At 38.5% G+C, this 21,708-nt stretch overlaps 2 protein-coding genes across 24 annotated transcripts in view; one reads left to right on the top strand and one right to left on the bottom strand.

Moving 5' to 3' along the window:
• LACC1 (laccase domain multifunctional purine nucleosidase 1) overlaps positions 1-8,194 on the bottom strand; it is a 63,669-nt gene extending 55,475 nt beyond the window's left edge. For 8 of the 10 annotated variants that reach the window (XR_003434726.1, XR_003434725.1, XR_003434728.1 and 5 more), the window contains exons 1-5: positions 8,084-8,194; positions 6,304-6,908; positions 5,522-5,700; positions 4,194-4,359; positions 970-1,195 (exon numbers count right to left, since the gene is read on the bottom strand). Coding sequence is in view for 3 of the 10 variants with exons in the window: in XM_027116195.1 (XP_026971996.1) it covers positions 970-1,195; positions 4,194-4,359; positions 5,522-5,700; positions 6,304-6,853 (1,121 nt within the window). In the remaining 7 variants the exon portion in view is untranslated. The remainder of the gene's footprint in view (positions 1-969; positions 1,196-4,193; positions 4,360-5,521; positions 5,701-6,303; positions 6,909-8,083) is intronic. The other 2 variants (XM_027116197.1, XM_027116198.1) reach the window with 2 other exon arrangements.
• Positions 8,195-8,427: 233 nt separating this feature from the next.
• CCDC122 (coiled-coil domain containing 122) overlaps positions 8,428-21,708 on the top strand; it is a 33,965-nt gene continuing 20,684 nt past the window's right edge. For 3 of the 14 annotated variants that reach the window (XR_003434734.1, XR_003434733.1, XM_027116199.1), the window contains exons 1-3: positions 8,440-8,538; positions 12,255-12,348; positions 16,694-16,781. Coding sequence is in view for 10 of the 14 variants with exons in the window: in XM_027116199.1 (XP_026972000.1) it covers positions 12,284-12,348; positions 16,694-16,781 (153 nt within the window). In the remaining 4 variants the exon portion in view is untranslated. Of the gene's footprint in view, positions 8,539-8,693; positions 8,827-12,254; positions 12,349-16,627; positions 16,782-17,296; positions 17,413-21,708 lie in introns of those variants that run through there. The other 11 variants (XM_027116203.1, XM_027116205.1, XM_027116202.1 and 8 more) reach the window with 11 other exon arrangements.

The raw sequence follows: 21,708 nt of genomic DNA, 5'->3' as shown, positions 1-21,708 counted from the left end.
TCTAAGTTCATATGTGAACTGTATAACCTCCATATTGTCCTGCAGACATGATCTGGGTATAGGATTCTATAAGCAAAATCAAGTAATTATTTAAGAAGAAACTTTTATAAGCAAAATCAAGTACTAATTTAAGAAGAATCTTGAAGACAAGATTCAATTGATTCAGACAGAGCGTGCTTTGTAGTCATCTGGCTCTCCCGCCTCCTTTCCTTCTATTAACCAGATTTTTCACAGAAAATTTGCTTCTCCTTAAACACTTCATGGTATGAAATATGACTATAAATTAGTGACACTTATTTCACAGGTCACATTTAAGAATCAATTTCAATCCTTTCTACTTATGTACTAAAGGAGGCAGAATCTGGGTAAGGTTTTGCTGACTGGAAAAGAAACGCGATTCAAATCAGACATCAATTTTCCTTTGTAGAAATGACAAATAATTTTTATTATCTATTAATAGCAAAATTTCATAAATTCAAAAATGCAAGGGACCATAAAAAACTTGAAAGTATCTATGTGTTTATATTATCTAGTATTTTTGCTGAAAAACATATTCCTCCAGTTAATTAGAGAATAAGAATAATTTTAAAATATCAGTTTCCTGATAGTTTATTATATTTAGGAGAATTTAGCTGAGGAATGTCTGTGACGTGCCATTCTTTTCTATAAAAAGTGCCAACTTTTCTATATGAAGTTTAAGTAGATCTCTTAAAATTAAATGCCAGCTGTTTCTTCCTTCACTTTTAAATCAATAAGAGATACCAGATCAAAAGACTGCTGTTATTCAAACTTCAATGAGAAAAGATTTCATATTTAAAATTAGTTTTTGTGTAAGTGTATATGTCAGCTACTTAAATATCTGCCACCTGAATTTTTCTTGGAGTTACTAATTGTTTTCTAAAATTATCTTCATTTTAGAAGCAATAAGCAATAATCAAACTTGCAGTTCTGGACTGAAATCAAGCATACCTCGTGGCTTTACGGATGTCAACATAGGGATTTGGTGAGCCAAAGAGCCGTACACATCCGGGATCAAGATTATGAAATGCCTTTGCTGATTCCCTTGGAAGAGTAAAACAGCAAGGTCCTACTGAAGGCCCCAGTACGACAATAATGTCTTCCAAACTACAGCCGTATTCTGCTATCATAGCATTCACTGTAGCCATAGCAACACCTAACAAAGTACCTCTCCAACCTAGTAAATAAGAAGAAAAAGAGATAAGCAAAGTTAAAACATAAGAAAATTTCATCATAATTTATATCTAAGTTAAAAATGAACAGAGTCAGTTTATGTATTTTTGAAGTCCAGAAATAGTAAATGAATCACAAAATTAATTAATTAAGCCAAATAATCAACTAATTAATTAAAATACTGGGTTTTAAATGAGGTCTATTATACAAAGCACCTGACACAGAAGAGACATTTAATGGGAGGTCCCTTCCACTTCCTTTTTAAAATGTTCTATACTTTCAGTTTCCACTGGAATTATATCTTCTTAGTCTTCTCTCCTTCACTTTTTATGCACACTTTTGAAAATCGTGGGAAAAAACACATAAAATTTACCATTTTAACTGTTTACAAGTGTACTCTTCAGTAACGTTAAGTCTATTCACATTGTTGTGCAACCAATCTCCAGAACTTTCTCATTTTGCAAACTAAAACTCTATGCCCATTAAACAAGAACTTGGCCTTTCCACCTTCCCCAGTCTCGGGCAACCACCCGTCTTCTTTCTGTTGCTATGAATTTGACTACGCTAGGTACCTCCTATAAGTGGAATCATATAGTATTTGTCTTTTTGTGACTGGCTTATTTCACTTAGCATAATATCCTCAAGATTCATTCAATGTTGTAGCATGGGTCAGGATTTCCTTCCTTTTTAAGGCTGGATAATATTCCATTGTATGAATTTTGCTTATCCATTCAATCATGGATAGACACTTGGGTTACTTTCACCTCTTAGCTACTGTGAATAATTCTGCTATGAGGATGGGTGTGCAAATATCCTGCCAACATCCTGCTTTCAATTCTTTCGGATATATATTCAGAAGTGGAATTGCTGGGTAATATGATAATTCTATTTAAAAATTTTTGAGGAACCATCATACTGTTTTCTATAGGAGCTGCACCATTTTATATTCCCACCAATAGTGCATTATGGTTTCCATTTCTCTTCACCAACACTTTTTTTTTTATAATATTAGCCATCCTAATGGGTGTGAGGTGATATCCTGTGGTTTTGATTTGCTTTTCCCAAATTATTAGTGATGTTGGGCATCTTTTCACATGCTTGTTGGACATTTGCGTATCATCTTTGGAGAATGTTCTATTGAAGTCCTTTACCCATTTTTCAATCAAGTTGGTTTTTGTTGTTGTTGTTGAACTGTAGGTGTTCTTTATATATTCTGAATATTAACTCCTTAGTAGATATATGAATTGCAAATATTTACTCTCAATCGGTTGGGCTGACTTTTCACTTTGTTTACTGTGTCCTTTGATGCACAGAAGTTTTTACTTTTGACAAAATTCAATTTATCTATTTTTACTTCTGTTGCTTGTGCTTTTGGCATCATATCTAAGAAACCATTGCTTAATCCAAGATCACAAGGATTTACGATTACACTTTCTTCTATGAGTTTTAGAGTTTTAGCTCTTACATTTAGATCTTTGATCCATTTTGAGTTAATTTTTATATATGACATAAGATAAGGGTCTAACATTATTTTTTTGCATATGACTATCCAGTTTTCCCAGTACCATTTGTTAAAGAAACTGCCCTTTCCCCATTGTATAGTCTAGGTACCTTGTGAAAAATCATTTGACCGTATATGCAAGGGTTTATTTCTGGGATGTCTATTCTATTCCATTGCTCTATACGTCTGTCTTTATACCAGTACCATACAGTTTTTTTTTTCTTTGCAGTACACGGGCCTCTCACTGCCGCGGCCTCTCCCGTTGCGGAGCACAGGCTCCGGACGTGCAGGCTCAGCAGCCATGGCTCACGGGCCCAGCCGCTCCGCGGCATGTGGGATCCTCCCGGACCAGGGCACGAACCCGTGTCCCCTGTATCAGCAGGCGGACTCTCAACCACTGCGCCACCAGGGAAACCCATACATACTGTTTTGATTACTGTAGCTTTATAACAAGTTTTGAAATCGAGACGTGTGAGACATCTAACTTTGTTCCTTTCCAAGACTGTTTCTTTTATCTTTGATACTTTTGAATTTAATGTTTCAAAACCCAGGAAGTAGCAAATAATATTCCCGTTTTATATCCAGGAACTAAAACTCAAATTTTAAGTAACTTTTGACAATGTCACTGACTTCTAGTCATTCATTACTTTAGCTAGATCAAAAGAAAAATGCACCACTTTCTTATTTATCTATAGTCTAAAATGCAAAGTAATCGTTGATTTACAAGCAGAAGAAAATCTAAAAGATCACTCTTCATTTTACATAGACTCATAACCACTGGATAGTCTAAACAGTATTTTTTTTAAAAAATCACCAGAAAACAAAATTCCATTAACACAACACAGAACCTAAACATTCTTTGTTCTTATCTTCAGAGAATAGCTAAAGCCACTAGACTACAGCATATTAAACTAAATGCAGTTTTCCAAACATATCTTGCTTTTTCTTACCTCCACACCTTTACACATGCTGCTGCATTTTCATAAACACCTTCTGCGACCCAACATGTCTCAACTTCCTATTCCCTATTACCTGGACTTCAAGGGTTCTTAACTAGAGGCAGTACAACTCCCTCGGAGTGTTTTGAAAAGCATGGAGGCTTTTTTTTTCTTTTGGTTCTTACAACTCTGAGTGCTACTGGCATGAAGAATTTCAAAAAGCCAAGTAAACTTGGTCTGCAGTCAGTGTAAGACTATCTTGCCCCAAATGTTAATAGCACCCCTGCTGAGAAACACTGGCACCTAGCCAAATCCTATAAATCCCCCCAGGAATCAGCCTAAGTACTGCTTTCTTTGGGAATTATACTCTGATTCATATAATTTAACCTAGGGACTCCTTTTATCTGCTCCTGTCCTAAGAGTCTGCTAGCTCTTCCCTATCTTTACACTTATCACCATGGGTAGTAATTAACCATTTGTAATATCCATCAGAAAGAAATTATAACTTTTCCCGTACCAAAAAAAATTGATAAAATCCTAGATGTTTAATTAAGTACACTTACCAGAGTGAGCAACCCCACATGCTTTTCTGACAGGATCGGCAAAAACTATCGGTATACAGTCAGCACCAAGAGCCGCTATTGTGACTCCTCTTTGATTTGTGGTGATTCCATCGTAAGATTCAGGCTCCTTCCTTCCCATAATCCAGACATCATTGGCATGATCAGTCTAATACCAAAGATGTGAGAAAAAAATGTTTTGAAGATAGAGTTTCTCATACCATAAGCTTTTCTTAAAGTACGCATCTTGTACAAAATTATATAACCAGTTTAAGGTTACAAGCATTCATTAAATATATCAGGTCCATATATGATAAAATAACAAACTTACGTATTTAACTTTATGATATGATAATCTCTGCATATTTTCCTCAAAGGAAAGCAGATTTTACATTTAACAAACATTTTAAAAAATTCAAAATAGTCCATCCATCATGAATACCTCCCACTAGAGATGGGTAAATCTCTAATTGCAGTACTTTCCACAAAGTACTAATTTACTGAAAGAAATTAAATTTCCAAATCAATGATCTTTTTACTTTTCCTGGAGTCAAGTAACGCTAGAATTCTGTAAGAAACAATTATCTCATCAGTTGTACCCGAGTTCCTCCTAGTGTTGATTAATAATGGCTTTTCTCTCCCACCAAGCAGGAACCTTCCTTCTAAATCAAAAAGGGCAGTGGTACTATACTCTGAGAATTCACTGTACTTTTAGATGTGAGGAGCACCAGAGGAAATATATATATATCATCATAGAATTGATCTTTAGGTTATGGTATACAGCTCTAAGAAATATAATCACAAATACTATCCTAAATCTTAGATAAAACACTAGATGCAAAAGTTAAATAACTTATTTAAAGTCCACGTAGTCATTAGCAGAGTCAAGAATATACTTTAGGGACTTCCCCGGTGGTGCCGCGGTTAGGAATCCACCTGCCAATGCAGAAGACATGGGTTCGATCCCTGGTCCGGGAAGATCCCACACGCCACGGAGCAACTAAGCCCATGCGCCACAACTACTGAGCCTGTGTTCTAGAGCCTGCAAGCCACAACTACTGAGCCTGCGCACCACAACTACTGAGCCTGCGCACCACAACTATAGAAGCCCGAACGCCTACAGCCTGAGAAGCCACCACAATGAGAAGCCCACGCACCGCAAGGAAGCCACCACAATGAGAAGCCCACACACCGCAAGGAAGAGTAGCCCTTGCTCATCGCAACTAGAGAAAGCCCGCACGCAGCAACAAAGACCCAACACAGCAATAAATAAATAAATAAATAAATAAGAATATACTTTACATCTTCCAAAATAGGAAATAAAATTGTACCTTTATCCGGTAAAATTTCTTCACGTTAAATCCTGCTGCATTCCCCAGCCTACGCAGATTTTCTTGAACAACAGCCTTGGGATCTCTCCGTTTGGAACTACTGAAGAGATTGAATGAGCTAAGAGTTGGTATGTAAGATATCCCACCTGTTCTTGTAGTAAATCCATGTATGAAAATATCTGTTGAAGATAAACAATGAAGATTAAAAACATGACATACAAAAGACTATAAGCATTACAAACCCAGTCTCTCATTAAGACTTTCCCTAATCACCTCATCCTGCATTAGTTTATCTGCCTTCTAATTTCTACAGTTCTTTATACCTCCACCTATTCTTACGACATAATGCTTTGAGTTTGTTTTACCTTTTCTGTGGGATTATTGCTCTTCTAAGGGTATCTTTTGTCCCATTTGTCTTTGTTATCCCAATAGCATATAGCTCACAGTAAACTTCATTCTTCTGTGAAAGCACCAATGAGTTAAGGTTTCAGAATTTCTGAGTAGCAAATGCTTACGGTCATAAATCTCATTTAAAAGGAAGGCTGGGGGATTTGTCTTAAAGCTGAATTTGCATAAAGAGAAATTATTTACTTAGGGTGGCTATCCCTTGACACCCCTGACACTACAAGGCAATGCATGACACTCCCATGTTGTAACTGATGCTAATGAACACATAAATTCACAACAGTCTACAAAAGAAAGAAGCAAAAAGAGGTAAACAACCTGTAAAGAAAGACTGGCTTTTCACATCCAGTAAAATCAACAGATAGTGTTTAACGTACCTGGGATCAAAGGAGATGTGATAATGGTTAATTCTCCTTTCAGTGTTGGCAAACTTCTCAAATATGTTTCTATTTCATTCCGGATTGCCTCTAGTTCTTGAGCTGTGATTATGTTTATTTCAGTAGGCTGTTTCAAAAGACCTCCTCTCAAAGTCATCTGTAAATCTTCAAACTCAAAATTGTAAACATCAGTGAAGAGTTGACCAATAAAAGCCTTCATTAATGTCTTCCGGTGCACAGGCACAATTACCTTAATGCTGCTCAAATTTTTTTCATCAATTTTTTGTTTAATGGTATACAATGAGGCAGCCATGCTGGAATTGCTAACAGTCTCAAATTCTCTCAGGAAAGCAGATAATCCATTGCTTGTTTCTAATTCACAATCATCATGGTCACAGCTGATGTTACTGCAACACATTATGCAAAGGAACTTGGCCTTGGCACCATGGTGGTTTCGGACAGCATTCAATGTCATTAGTAATGTCTGATGACAGTTTTTCTGAGAGTTTAATTTCAAACCAAAGAGATCTATCAACACTGCTTCTGCCATCCTTCAACACTGTACAAAGTTCTTCAAAGAAGGTTTTTGTGCCCCCCAAAATCACCTGTAAAGAAAAATTAGCCTAAGTAAGAATACAAAGTTATATCAATCTCCTTATAGTTACAACAGAAACTTGTGGATGGGTAAAAAGAATTGCATTGACTTAAAAATGTAACCAAAATAGTGAATCTAGACTCCTCCCAGAAAAGCTAGTGCACTATTTGTCAGAACCAGGACAATGAAAAGCAAAGCCATCTCTTACTTCATTTTGTGAAAGTACTTTACATCTTTCCAGCAGAACAACAGTTTTTGTTTTGTTTTGTTTTCAGGTAGCAATTTTTTAAAAATATCTTTATTGGAGTATAATTGCTTTACAATGGTGCAGGTAGCAAATTTTAAGCAGGGAATTACTTGTTGACTTAGACAAAGTCCTGTATTTTAATTACAGGGTGTCAACTTATTGATATATCATTAATCCGGATATCACTGGTTTGCTAATTTACATCCCTTCATATGAGATACCTGGGTGTCGAGTTCAATAGGTTAAAAGGAGCTGCACCTAAAAATTAAAAATTTTTAAATTCTTAATTGCTTTTTTTTTCCTTCAGAAAAATTGCATTTTGTTATTGTTGTTTTTCAGAAGCAGACTCACAGATACAGAGGACAAACTAGTGGTTACCAGCGGGGAGAGGGAAGGAGAGAGGGGCAAGATAGGGGTCGGAGATTAAGAGGTACAAACTACTATGTATAAAATAAATAAGCTACAAGGATATATTGTACAGCACAGAGAATATAGCCAATATTTGATAATAACTTTAAACGGCATAAAATCTTAAAAATACTGACTCACTATGTTGTACACCTGAAACTAATATTGTAAATCAACTATACTTCAATTTTTTTTAAATGCGTTTTTAAGGAGATAAAAGCAGACTCCAGGATTCACGCAGGACTCAGGTATGGCAATTATCTCATAAGCAACGGCAATTTGGATCAGGTGTGCGTCCCACCTGCTCTCCTCTTCACTCTCCGCGCACAGATCTTCTCCCCCCAGCCCCTGCCCTCCCCCACCCCAGGCTGCCGGTCTCTCTTTGGTGACCCCTTCGGTGACCCTCTGTGCCCCGGATGGTTTTCTCCTGCCGCCACTCCTAACCCCCTCGCTCTGGACCGTGAAAAGCCCCACGACGCCTCTGCCACCCGCCCGGTCCGCGCTCGGCCCTGTGGGGCGCCGATCCTCACCTGCCGGACTCCTCCCGCCCCTTCGAGATTTTCCGACGGCCGGACGCACACCCGAGGCCGTTCTCCGTCCTCGCCCGTCGCGCGTCGCCTTCCGCTGCACACTCGGTGGGCGGCGAGCTCTGAGGCGTCTGCCGCCCCCAGTCCTCCGCCTGAACGAGACCAGGAGGCCGCGAGCGTGTGCCCGGGCGCTGGGCGGGCGGCGCCCGTCCCGCCTCACCCGCCTGACCGCGGACTGACGGAGCCCCCGCCCGGCAGCCCCGGAGGCCGGGCCGGGGGGCTGAGTGCGGGGAAGCGGGAGCGACCCGGGGAGCGACTCTCGGGTCGGACGCGCCAGACCGCGGGGAACCGTCAGCAGTTCCGGGTCAGGAGGGCGCAAGCCCGCACCAACCGCCCGGCGCCAGGAAGAGGAACGGGAACCGGAGCAGCCGACCGACCGAATGACCGGAGCCAGGCGGGTCCGCGGGCCGGTGGCTGGGCGGGGTGGGCGGGGCGCGAGGGAGCGGGGCGGGCCTCCGGACTGGGCGCGCGGCCGAGCGGCCTCGGGTCGATGACCTCCTCCCCCTGCCCGGGAGCGATGAAGCCCTTTCCCGGCGTCCGCGCTCCCAGTCGGGCCACAACGAGTCGCCGGCCCGGCAGCGCGGTCGGGACACTCGGTTTCCTCCCCAGAGCCCAGGCCTGAGAACCTCCTCGCGTTAGCGCTTGGCACTCTGTCCCATCCAAGTTCAAGTAACGTGCCTCCTGAGGTAGACTTTTTAAATTTTTTTTAGCGGTTTTGCTTTAGTTGTTTCCAGAAACGAGTTGGCTGAACCCCTCCTTTGCCTTTTTGCTGATCCTGCCTAACTTGCTGACTAAACTTTACAGCTCCTGCACGTGTGTGGATAAACGGAGGTCCTAGGTGCCCTTTGAAAACTACGCGCCAGGAGTAGAAAATTAGAAGGTACTGACCCTTAGAGTTGTGATGAAGATGTAAATTAGCATCCTTTCTCTGCCCTGAAAGAGCATAACATTCATTTATTTAAAAACATTGAACAGCTCCTATGTATATGGAAGGCAGACACTCTGGCCAAGGGGAAATATCTCCAACCTTCAAAGAGTAGGAGAAAGGATGCTTCCTGTGGAACTGGTTATGACAGAAGGAGGGGGTCCCTTCTGACAGTCGCTCAGACAATAAGTGCTGAAGAACCTGTCCCTGAGAGAAAGAATCTCAGCCATCTGGGAGTTTAGAAGAGCACCTGAAGTGGGCAGGTGCTGCTATTCTATGGCATCACCAACCCAGAATAGGAACCCACTGTTCAGTGTCTGGCAGATGTTTCTGTCAAAAATTGTACTTTCATCATTTTTGCTGGACATTTATTAAGAGCACTGAGTGCTATGTGGTGCACCTGATGCACTCTGCTCTGAGCTTGCTTTATGTTAAATATTACTGTAAGCAAAATAGAGGTCTTTAGTTACAAAGCTGGGTGAAAACATTTATCTCTGTTTTTATAGACAATGGTGGGAATTCATTTTCTGTCATGCAACGGTAACAGTAAAAAAGGTAAAAAAGAAATATTTCAGAATAGGGAAGCTGTCAGGGAAGAGAAAGTTTGCTGTTATATTGTATTTATATACCATTTCCTTTCATCATCTGGTACTGGGCTGTGGCCTCATCTCCTAGCACTCTCTTACCTCATCCCCATTCCCCCCACTCCAGTGGCTCTCAATCCTGGCTACACCTCAGAACTACAAGTAGAACTTTAAAAAAATATAAATCCAGGGAGCTTCCCCCTCCCCCACCTCCAGATATACATTTGAATCAGAAACTCGGGGAGTCAAGTCTCGACCTGTTTTGCTTTGCTTTTGTTTTGTTTTAATCTCTACAGATGATTCAGATGCATAATTAGATTTGAAAAAACAACTTCCCTATTCCCAAGCCACTCAAACTAAAGGCTGTTCCTTGGAACACCATATGATTTCATCCTTTGCATAAGCTATCCCTTCTGCTTAGAACACTCTTCTCTTTATATGCTTTTTTTAGCTGTTACTTGTTCAAGACCCTTCAAGCTCAAACATCACCTTGAATCCCCATCCCCTTGCTAAGCAGAATTAACTGCTTCTTTTAGCATTTTGTTTGTATAGGAGAAGCTCTCTCATAGATGCAATCTGTATCCATAACCAAGCAGTACATTGAAAAAGTCAATTAAACATTAAATTGTATACCTCATAAAGATGAACATGGTAGTATATAAATTATATCTAAATAAAACTGTTTCAAAGGAAAGTCAGTTAAACCAGAGAGTTATGAAAATATACCATAATACCTTAAACATTTTTTAACCTAAAACAACTATATGCTTGTTTGCCAATCTGTTGAGAAGGTCCAAGGCCTTTTCTTTGCACATGGCCTCCTGATTAGAGTTCTGCATCATATCTCTTCCATAAACTACACTTCTCAGCCTTGAGCTAAGCTTTCCCAAGATTCGGTTCCTTTAAGAGGAAAATAACCTAGAGGCACTTGTGAAGCTGAGTGCAGATTTCTTCTTTATAATCATTTATAGTTATCTCACACATTCAAACAACTCACCTTAATTGGGTCTTTCCAAAATATTAAACATAGCTTTTAAAGAAACAACAAACTTTATTTCCACACTATTTCATTGGTTTACATAATATTTAATTAAATTATGAAAGCACAGTGACAAGTACAACTGGCATAAACAGGTTCAGGAACAAACACAAGTGACATTGTCAGCTGTACAGTTCCACTGGTAGGAGCAGAAGTGGGCAGACTCACTGGAGACTAGCTTTGTAACCCTTTAGCATTCAGCATGCGCATTCAGCGTGATGTGGGAATTAGCAGCTTATGATTTAAAAGGAAACAAAATGAGTCAATTGGTTAGAGGTTAAGTGTAGGTAGACTAAGAGAACACCTACTGTTCCTCTACATTTTCATTATTTGACTTTGCATCTATTTCCCCCATAGAGACTTAGAGCATTTTGGGGGCAGAGAGAGTGCCTGGCTGTTGAGGGGAACCTTTGGGAAAATCCCAGGCATTCTTAATCACCATGTAAATCCTTATCATGAGAACAATTAGAATAAAACTGGGAACACTTGTCTTTAAACCATTCACACTAGGGTTTATGAGTCCTTCCAGAAAAGGACATGTAACATGCAAATTTCCTTGTTAAAAGATTATGTTAGTTTCCTAAGTTTTCCATAACAAATGACCACAAACTGGATGGCTTAAAACAACAAAAATGTGTTGTGTTATAGTTATGGAGGCAGAAGTCTTAAATCAAGGTGTGTCAGGACCGTGCTCCCTTCAAAGCTTTCCTTGCCTCTTCCAGCTTCTGTTGGCTCCACGTGTTCCTTGCGTTGGGATTTATTTATTACAAAATTTATTCTTTTTGGATGACTCTGATGATGTAACTTCTCTTGAAAACATGTGGTTGAAAAGACTTGTCCTCTTTTTTACCTGAAGTATGTACTATTGATTCTTACTCATTTGTGCAGTTTGTTACATTTTCCCCATGATTCCTCTTTAATTTATTGTTGGAATTGAACCATCCAGAACTGATTCCATCATGCTTATGACAAATATAGACATAATTTTAAACTCTCAATTCCAGGAAAACTTTTCTCTCTTCCCCAGGTCAGTTTTTTTTAGCTTCCCCAGTTAAACATCAGCTTCAGTTATTAAACTCCCCCCTTCCACTTGGAAAACAAAAACAAAAGCAATTTCACACTTATGTGAAAATTAACTAAGTAATTTTTCTTTCCTTGTTTTCTAATCAAATGTATGTTCTAAAGGGGGTAGGAGGTAATTATAAACTTAACTACTTAAACTGCTTGGCAGGTCCACATAGCAGCTTTTTCCATTCAGGATGAAAAATGGTGCTTATGTGACATGGGCGCACATGGACAGTTGCCTCATCTTGATTCTTTTAAGCCTGAAGCTCTCAAAACCCGAGGGGAGTTTGACAGCCTTGCTTTATTTTGCTCATTAACTTGAAGGGAGGTACCAGACGATGAGTTTCCAAAAACTCAAGCCATGGCCTTTTTAAAATCTCCTCCCAAGGGCCAATTACAGGCACTCGCCTCGAATTCAGATGAGATGGTGCACAAAAATCATGCTCATCACAATGCTTTAGTACATACTAAATACCTAATAAATGTTAATTTGGATCCTAGTTGCTTCAAATTTCATCCTTCCTGCTTGGATGTATGACCTTTGGCGAATTTCCTTATTTCTCGAAGTCTTAGTCTCCTCATTTACAAAATACAGGTAAAAATCATGTCTAGCTTATAGGATTGCTCTGAAGGCTAAAACAGATAATCTATGTGAAAGTACTTATGGTAATTAGTAAATGTTGGCTATAGTTAATATAGAACATGGTGGTTTATAGTATTTCCATTGCACTGTTTTCTATAAAGCTACTTTTTTAGTTGAGAGTGTTTTGCCTAAATGATTTTTTTTTTTTTGCAGTACGCGGGCCTCTCACTGTTGTGGCCTCTCCCGTTGCGGAGCACAGGCTCCGGACGCGCAGGCTCAGCGGCCATGGCTCACGGGCCCAGCCGCTCCGCGGCATGTGGGATCTTCCCGGACTGGGGCACGAACCCGTGTTCCCTGCATCGGCAGGCGGACTCTCGACCACTGCACCACCAGGGAAACCCCTAAATGATTTTTTATAAATAATATTTGGATATTTACTCTCAAATACTATAGGTATTATAAGGTTTTTTTTTTAAATCAGTCACTAAATTCATAATTATATTTCCCACAATGCTTTGTATATAATATGTACCAACATACGTGGTTTGAATGAAAGAATAATTAATACTGTCTAGTCTCTAAACTCGTTTTTATTGATTTATGCAATTGTAATGAATTATCAGTAGATGGCAGTAGTTTGTTTTTATTTTTTGTCCATTCTACAGTAGAGATCCAGAAAAAATGAAAATTTCCTCAATTTTAAACCAGATATCCTTTCATGAATAGCTGGTTTAAATAAATATCACCCAAGAGTTCTTCAATTTATGCTGCTTCAGAAATAGATATCAAGAAGTACCAGTTACTTTATTTTTTATTGTATAAATCTAATTTTCTTAATTTTTTTTTTGGTTTCTTCATCAAATACTTTAAAGAATACAAAAATGAGTAAGACTTCCTGGAGCTTATAGTCTAATAGGGAAATATAGTATAAAGTAATGTAAACAGTAGGAATAGAAATTGTTCAGTGGCAGGAATTTGCTAAATGCTTTATATTCATTATTTCACTTCATCCTCACAAAAATCTAATGAGGAAAGTACTATTATTGACAAGGAATCTGAGACTCAGGCTGGAAAGAATTTACCTAATAAACTAGTAAGTGGCACAACCTAGCTTCAAGATTAGCCCTATCTTACCCTGAGACCTAGACTGTTATCTATCTTGGTATAATAGAGATATAGAAACAATTGTACTAAAAAGAGAGAGAGAGGGATCATATATACGCAGAAAGATCAAGAAAAACTTCTTAAAGAAGATGCATCTAAGGTGGAGTTGAAAGATTGGTTGCTATTTGATGTGATCAGAACAGTGTTTCAGAAACATTATTCTATCAGTAGAACAGGGTCAACTGAAGTGGAGATAGACTATAGTTAGATACCTGTTATGTTCCAGGCACTGTTCTAGGTCTCTTCCCTCATGGAGCTTACATTAGTAAAAGGAAATAAAAAGGAAAAATGATAAAAGTGATAAATGCTGTTAAGAAAAATGAGGCAGGGTAAGGAAATGGGGGATGAAGGTCATGTTTTATAGGGATTATCAGGGAAGCCTTCTTAGCTAAGATAGTATTTGGAAGAGGTAAGGAGTGGTTGGATTCCAATATAATTTAAAGGTGGAACCAGTGAGTTTTGCCAAAAGAATTGCATGCAGCATGTAAGAGAAAGAAAAGAGTCAAGATTCTGATTTGTCTATTGAGTAAAACAATTGGGGCAGCAGTCTTGGGCCACATACTTGGGGAATATCTAAAATGATTTCTCAAAGGGTCTATGGAACATCAACAATGAGCTCTCATTTATGATTATCTTGGGCAAGGCTGATTAAATTGCCTTGGGCTCTATATCCTTCTAGATACCTCCCTGACAGTATTCTAGAGTTTTGAGTGTGAATAAGAAAAATGAACTTATAATTTACTGGGATGGAGAAGACCATGAAGGAGCAGGTTTAGGGGTAGTGATGGAGTGGACAGAGACATAAAGAGTTCGGTTTGGAACATAGTAAGTTGAAATGCCTATAAAAAATTCAAGTGGAAATATCAGGTAGGAAATTGTGTATGAGTCTGGAGCTCAAGAGGGATGTCAGGTTAGGGATATGAATTTGGGAGTTGTGAGCCTATAAGGGGAGTTTAAAGCCATAGAACTGGATGACATTACCTGCAGAGTAAGTTTAGAGAAAAGAAGAGGCCTGAGGACTGAGTGCTAGGGCGCTCTAACGTAAATGACAAAGGTGAGGAGGAGCCGGCAAAGGAAACCAAGAAGTATGTTGTTTCAAGGAGGAGGACATGATCAAATGTGTCAATGACATGGATACATTAAGGAAGATGAGGACCAAACTTGCCATTGAAGTGGCAATGTGGATGTCACAGATACCTTGATAAGAACTTTAGAGTTGTAAACGATTAATTCTGGGGGGTTCAAGAAGAATAGGTGGAGAGGAAGTAGACAGCAAGGATCTTGGCTATAAAGGAGAGCAAAGAAAGGGGTCAATAGCTGAAAGAGATTAAAGTGTCAAGCAAAAGTGGTTATTGTTGTTGATGATTATACGATAGGCTGTCCAGGATAATATGTTTGACCAAATAAAGGAGGAAATTCTATTGATGGGACGTTTGAAGGAGCAATGTCCTTGAGTAGGAGAGGAAGGGGTACAGAAGGAGAGGATTGGCCGTAGGTCAGAGCAAGTACACTTTATTCACTGCAAGAAAAGAATAGACTAGTATATAGGTATAGGTCCAGGAAGACTGGTAGATGGGGTGATTTACCACCCTCTCTGATATTTTCCTACTATCTCAGTTAAATAAGAAGAAGGGTTATCAACTGAAAGAGGAGGGGGAAAGAGATGTGGGAGGTTTGAAGACAGAGAAGAAGGAGTGAAATAATCATCCATGAAACTTGATGAATCCTAGGGGCCTAGCATCAAGGGCCCACTTGACATAAAGTGTCTTGAATTTTAAGTGAGACCACAGCACAGGTGTGTGCTTTTCTTGAGGCATATTCAGCTACTAGTATGTAAGCAAAGCAACTAGTTGGAATTTTTCCAGGGAAGTAGGACAGGGAGAGAGCGGTACAAAAAAAGTGAGGTTGAATGCAAAGGAATCTAAACTGGGTAAGTGACGTGAGTACATGAAAGGCTAAGGGACCATGAAAAGGTAGAAGAGTCAATGTGGTTGAACAGCTCTTACAGTCAAAATACTAGGAGGGATGAGCTGAAAAATAAGTGTTTGAATCTGAGATTATGGATGAGGTGTAGTGATACTCTGTGGGTGGCTGGGGAGGATGGATAAGGAAAAACATCAAAGAACTTAGAAGTCAGGGGATTAAAAGTACCACCTGTGTGGATGTTGAAATTCCAAAGAAATATTTTAAAAAGTAGTAATAGAGACACAGTAAGTCAGATACTGTAATCTAGGAGTGAAGGGTAGAGATTTATAAGTCAACTGATAATAAGGAAGAGTAAAGCTTACTTTACTTTTTACTTTTTCTTACTTTACTCACCTGAAGCTCATGATGGCATGAACTTCAGAGAAACTAGGTGGTTTTAGGGAGAAGATGTTTTTAAAAGGATGTCATCTAAAAAGAAAAATCCGTATGTTCAAATGTTAAGCAGGAACACTACATTCCTTTTATTAATCATGCAAAATTGTATGATTTCTTTTGTATAGGAATGGACGGGCACAATCAGATACGCTTTTTCCAAAGACTAGTAGTGCCTTTAACTCTGCCAACTCAGCATTCATTTGTTGCACTGGTACAGGAAAGAACTCTTTCTCTCCATCTTTCAGGGGAGAAAAAAATCTACCCCTTCATCTCATCCATTTCTCCTACGTATAGAAGAGATTGAATGGTGATTTTAAACTTGCGTAAGGCTTACCCTGGCCTTACACAGGAGTGCCATATTCCCTGTATCCTATACCCATGACAGAAGTTGCTAATTCAGCTTGGCACTGTTTTTCACAGATTCTGGTTATAGTTTTAGAATCCATTTCATAATAGTTCTAGAGGTACTAGCTACTAATCCAGAATAATTAGTTACTCACTCTATGTCATTTACTGTGCTAAGCATGTTACATACATTAATTATTACAACAGCCCTATGAGGTTTTACAGATGAGGACACTGATGAGCAAAGAAATTAAGAAATTTCCCAGGGTCATAACAGCTGAAAAGCAGGACAACCAAGATGGAAGGACAGTTCTACTTTTTCCCCAAATCTCTCACTCAGTCATTGTATTTTAATTCTTGCAGCTGATGACGAATGTCATTGTCATCCTTGTGAGATATTTGACAGTTAATTTACTTTCAGGATCACTCATACATGACGGAAAAAAAAAAGAAAAGTGAAAGATTATCTACACTGATTATTTTGTAGGAGTACAGAAGGTGAACTAGAAAGGGGAAAAGAGACACAAGAATGTCAGGCAACGAAGAAAGGAAGAGTCAAGGAGTTCCTGAAGAAGGTAATGAAGCTATCTTCAGAAATATATAACTAAAAGATGAGTGGTAACAAAAAAGTAGTATGCTAGGATAATTGTGTTAAAATTAATAGCAAATTAGAATAGAGGAAAGCTGTTGAAGTTTACCGGGAGGAAACTTATAGAATGTTTAGAAAAAGTATAACAACCTGAAAATGCAGGCCTATAATGAAAATTCATCAACTGCAATTGAGAAATGGTTATGGTACCACTATAATTGTAGTATATGTGCAAATGGTCTAGATAAAAATTTTTAGGACAATCAAAATATTTATACTGTTCCATAAAGTAACAGGTATAATATTGTAGTAGGTGACTTTGAATTGTCTGTTTTTATGGCCTTTGATTTTGGTTTTGTTTATAGTCAAAAAGGAAGAGTACCAACCCTAAATTTAGTTTATTTTTGAGAAAACATAACAATTTTCATGACTTTGAGTGAAGAAATATGTTTCTTAGAATGTTTGCATTTAGATTTTTATTATGTACTTTATTTTGTCTAGCTCTGACTAAACAAGACATATCTTCATTAACTGATGCTGTCGAGCAAGTTGCACAGCAACAACAATCACAAGCATCAGAAATAGAAAAAAACAAAAAAGTTCTGTTCAATTTGCAGGTAACCTATTTCACACAGTCTTTTAAATGAGTCTTTATGTTCTTCAAAGCTATATTAAATTTGTAACAGGAAAGTTATTAAGCATAACTTAATAACTCTGAGGAGGCAACTTAAAATGTCTGTTTTTCATATTTACACCTTCTAAATTATTCTGGTATCCCTAAGTAAAGTCTACATGAGTATTCCAGTTTCATGGAACATTTTACACATCCAGTGTGCAAACATTCAACAATGTCACTGTGACTATAAATAAGCATAAAAAATATGTCACATAGAATTATTTTAAATTCACTCTATTTGATAGTTTTTCCTAAAATTCTGAATTGAAAGAAGGTTAAGTTTTTAAGCCTGTGTTCTTAAAGCTATGGCTCATGAATTACAAGTTGCCAGTGAACATTTCAGGTAGGTAAGGAACATTTCTGTGTTCCTTAAATTTCAAAATATGTTCATAATTCCACCACAGGCATCTGGAAGCCATACTTGTTTTTGCATTCAGCATAATTAGACATAACTGTTCTCTGTTAATATAGCTAAAGGAGCAAAAATTAAAACAGTATATTTAATTTTTAAAGGTTTTTTTATTAAATATAACATAGAAATGAAAAGAATATGCTCTAGAGCAGGGGTCCCCAGCCCCTGGGCCACGGACAGGTACCGATCTGTGGCCTGTTAGGAACTGGGCCACACAGCAGGAGGTGAGCAGCAGACGAACGAGCAAAGCTTCATCTGTATTTACAGCCGCTCCCCATTGCTCACATTACCTCTCTGCCTCCTGTCAGATGAGTGGTGGCATTAGATTCCCATAGGAGCGCGAACCCTACTGTGAACTGCACATGCGAGGGATCTAGGTTGTGCGCTCCTCATGAGAATCTAATGCCTGATGATCTGAGGTGGAGCTGAGGCACTGGGGAGCATCTGTAAATACAGATTATCATTAGCAGAGAGGTTTGACTGCACAGAGACCATAATAAATCAATTGCTTGCAGATTCATATCAAAACCCTATCAGTGAGTGACAAGTGAAAACAAGCTCAGGGCTCCCACTGATTCTGCATTATGGTGAGTTGTATAATTATTTCATTATATATCACAATGTAATAATAATAGAAATAAAGTGCACAATAAATGTGATGTGCTTGAATCATCCCGAAACCATCTCCCCCCCAGTCCCCCACCCTAGGCCGAGGAAAAACTGTCTTCCATGAAACCTGTCCCTGGTGCCAAAAAGGTTGGGGACTGCTGCTCTAGAGCTGAACTGCCTAGTTTAAAAGAAGAGATTTGCTACTTCTGGTTCCATGGTTTAATCTCTCCATGCTTCTGTTTTCTCATTTGTAAATGGAGATAATAATGGAGATAATAATAATGGAGATAATAATAAGACCTGCCTGTAAGGTTTTCATGACAATTAAATGAAATAATACTTGTAAACATTATGTAAGATATCCTTGCTGGGACCCTGGTAGGCAGTATGGGACCAGATTTTGATAATGGCTTTAGGTATTAGTGTATCAACAGAGATATGATGATAATAATTATACCTTTTTGGTAATATAGATTTCTTATAAGTATTTGCATTGCATTAGTCACTTTCAGAAAAGAATACATGTTGACAATAGGATATAATACAAAGATAATAATGTCTTAGATTTCTATAAAGAAATTTTCTATAAAAATTGTCAATCTTCAAAGAGTTTTACAGATGTTATTTCACTTATGTTGAGGGCCTAATTTCTATTAAGCATTTTGCTAAATATAGTCCTCACTTTTACACTACTCACCGTCTATTAAAGAGGGAGACAAATAAGTAAACAAATAATTACATGCAGGGAAGTGGTGTCAACAGTAGAAGCGCAAACACAGATTTAACACTGAAAGAGGAGTGATCGGTTGAGTTTTAAAAAATATCTGGAGTTCACTTGAATGATTAGGTGTCTGGGATAGGTTTGAGGGTTAGGGGGTGAGGAGGATGGTATTCCAGACAAAAAGAACCTGAAAAAATTCACAGAGTCCTGAAATAAAATTGGTACATTCATAGAACTATAAGTAGTTTGATAGTGGAATAACATAAACTGTATCTTGAGAAGCAACAAGAGATGTATAGCATGATAAAAAACTTGAACTTTATTCTAGAGATGATGGGAGGGTTTTGATGGACTTCAAGCAAAAGAGTGAATGATTAAATTTATGTTTTAGAAAGAGAATTCTAGAAGCATGAAAGACACTTGTTATAATCCAACATCAATTTAAGATAAAAACTTCCAGCAAATTAGGGATAGAAGAGAGCTCCAGCCAACTAAAATAGGGCATCTACATAAATCCTACAGCCAACAGCATACCTAACAGGGAGAGACTGAATATTTCCCGCCTAAGATCAGGGATAAGGCAAGCATGTGTCTTCTCATCACTTTTATTCATTCTACGGTACTGATAATTCAAGCCACTCCTAGCAAGAAAAAGAAATAAAAGGCATCCAGATTGGAAAGGAGGGAGTAAAACTGTTTTTATTCACAGATAGCATGATTATTTCTGGAAAATCCTAAGGAATCTATTATTTTAAAAAGCTATTAGGACTAATAAGGGAGTTTAGAAAGGTTGCAAGATAAGATTAATTATAAATATCAGTTGTATTTACATATATTGAAAGAAACTATCAGAACTTAAAATTTTTAAAGCATTATCATTTACAGTAACATCAAAACTATGAAATACTTAGGGGTAAATTTGATGAAAGTTTTTGTGTTATAGACTGAATGTTTGTATCTCCCCAAAATTCATATGTTGAAGCCTTAATCACCAATGTGATTGTATTTGGAGGTGAGGTCTTTGGGAGGTAATTAGGCTTAGATGAGGTCATGAGAATGGGGTCCTGGTGGTAGGATTAGTGCCCTTATAAAAAGAGACTCCAGAGAGCTTTCTTTCTGCCATGTGAGGACACAGTGAGAAGGTGGCCCTCTACAAGCCAGGAAGAGTTCTCACCAGAACCTGACTATGCTGACACCCTTTCCAGCCTACAGAACTGTGAGAAATAAATTTCTGTTGTCTTAGCCACTAAGTCTATGGTATTTTGTTATGGCAGCGCCAGCAAACTAAGACAATATGTAAGACCTGTATACTGAAAACTATGAAACACTGCTGAGAGAAATTAAGGACCAAAATAGAGAGATACACCATTTTCATGAATCATAATATTCAGTATTGTTAACATGTGAGTTCTTTCTATTTTATCTATTGTTTAAAAGCAGCTCCAATCAAAATCCCAGCAGGCATTTTTTAGAGAAATTGACAGGCTGATTCTAAAAGTCCTATGGAAATGCAAAGAACCTATAGTAGCCAAAACAACTGTGAAGAACAATGTTGGAAGTACTACTATTACTTTGTTTTTGTTTTTTTTTTTTGGCCGCGCCACACAGCTTGCAGGATCTCAGTTCCCCAACGAGGGATTGAACCCGGGCCCTTGGTAGTGAGAGCCCAGAATCCTAACCACTAGGCCACCAGGGAACTCCCATAATATTACCTGACTTTGAGATTTATTATAGAGTACAGTAATCAGGACAGTGTAACATGGCATAGAGACAGACATATAGATCCATGGAACAGAACAGAGTAGTATCCAGAAATAGCCCCACACATAACAATTGATTTCAGAGGTGCTCTCATGGACAGAATGTTTGTGTTCCTTCCAATGTGATGGTATTTGGAGGTGAGGCTTTTAGGAGGTACATAGGTTTAGATGAGGTTGTGAGGGTGGGGGCCCTATGATGGGATTATAGGAAGAAAAAGAGATCCCAGAGCTTTTCTCTCTCCTTCTCCTTCTCCCTCTCCCCCTCCCCCCCCCCCTCCCTCTCCCTCCCTCTCTCTCTGCCATATGAGGACACAGCAAAAAGGTGTTTGTCTGCAAGCCAGGAATAGGCCTCTCACCAGTAACCAAATCTGCTGCACCTCGATCTTGGACTTTCTAGCCTCCAGAGTTGTAAGAAATCAAGTCGGTTGTTTATGCCACCCAGTCTATGGTGTTTTTCCGTTGTTTTTTTTTTTTTTTTTATAGAAGCCCGAGCTGATTAAGACGGGTGCCAAGGCACTTCATTAGAGAAATGATAATCTTTCAACAAGTGGTGGAGGACAGCTACATGCTAAAAGTGAACTTCAATTTCCACCTCATACTGTATATGAAAATTAACTAAAAATGGATCATAGGCCTAAGTACAAGAATTGAAAGTACAAAGTATCTAGAAAAAAATATAGGAGAAAAACTTAGTGATGCTGGGTCTGGCAAAGGTTTCTTAAATAGTACACAAAA

The sequence above is a fragment of the Aethalodelphis obliquidens genome, unplaced genomic scaffold (genome assembly GCF_003676395.1).
Source record: "Aethalodelphis obliquidens isolate GAN/ISIS:26980383/991018 unplaced genomic scaffold, ASM367639v1 scaffold16, whole genome shotgun sequence".
Taxonomy (NCBI): Eukaryota; Metazoa; Chordata; class Mammalia; order Artiodactyla; family Delphinidae; genus Aethalodelphis; species Aethalodelphis obliquidens.
The sequence above is the reverse complement of the archived record's forward strand: the minus strand, read 5'-3'. Positions and strand labels throughout refer to the sequence as shown.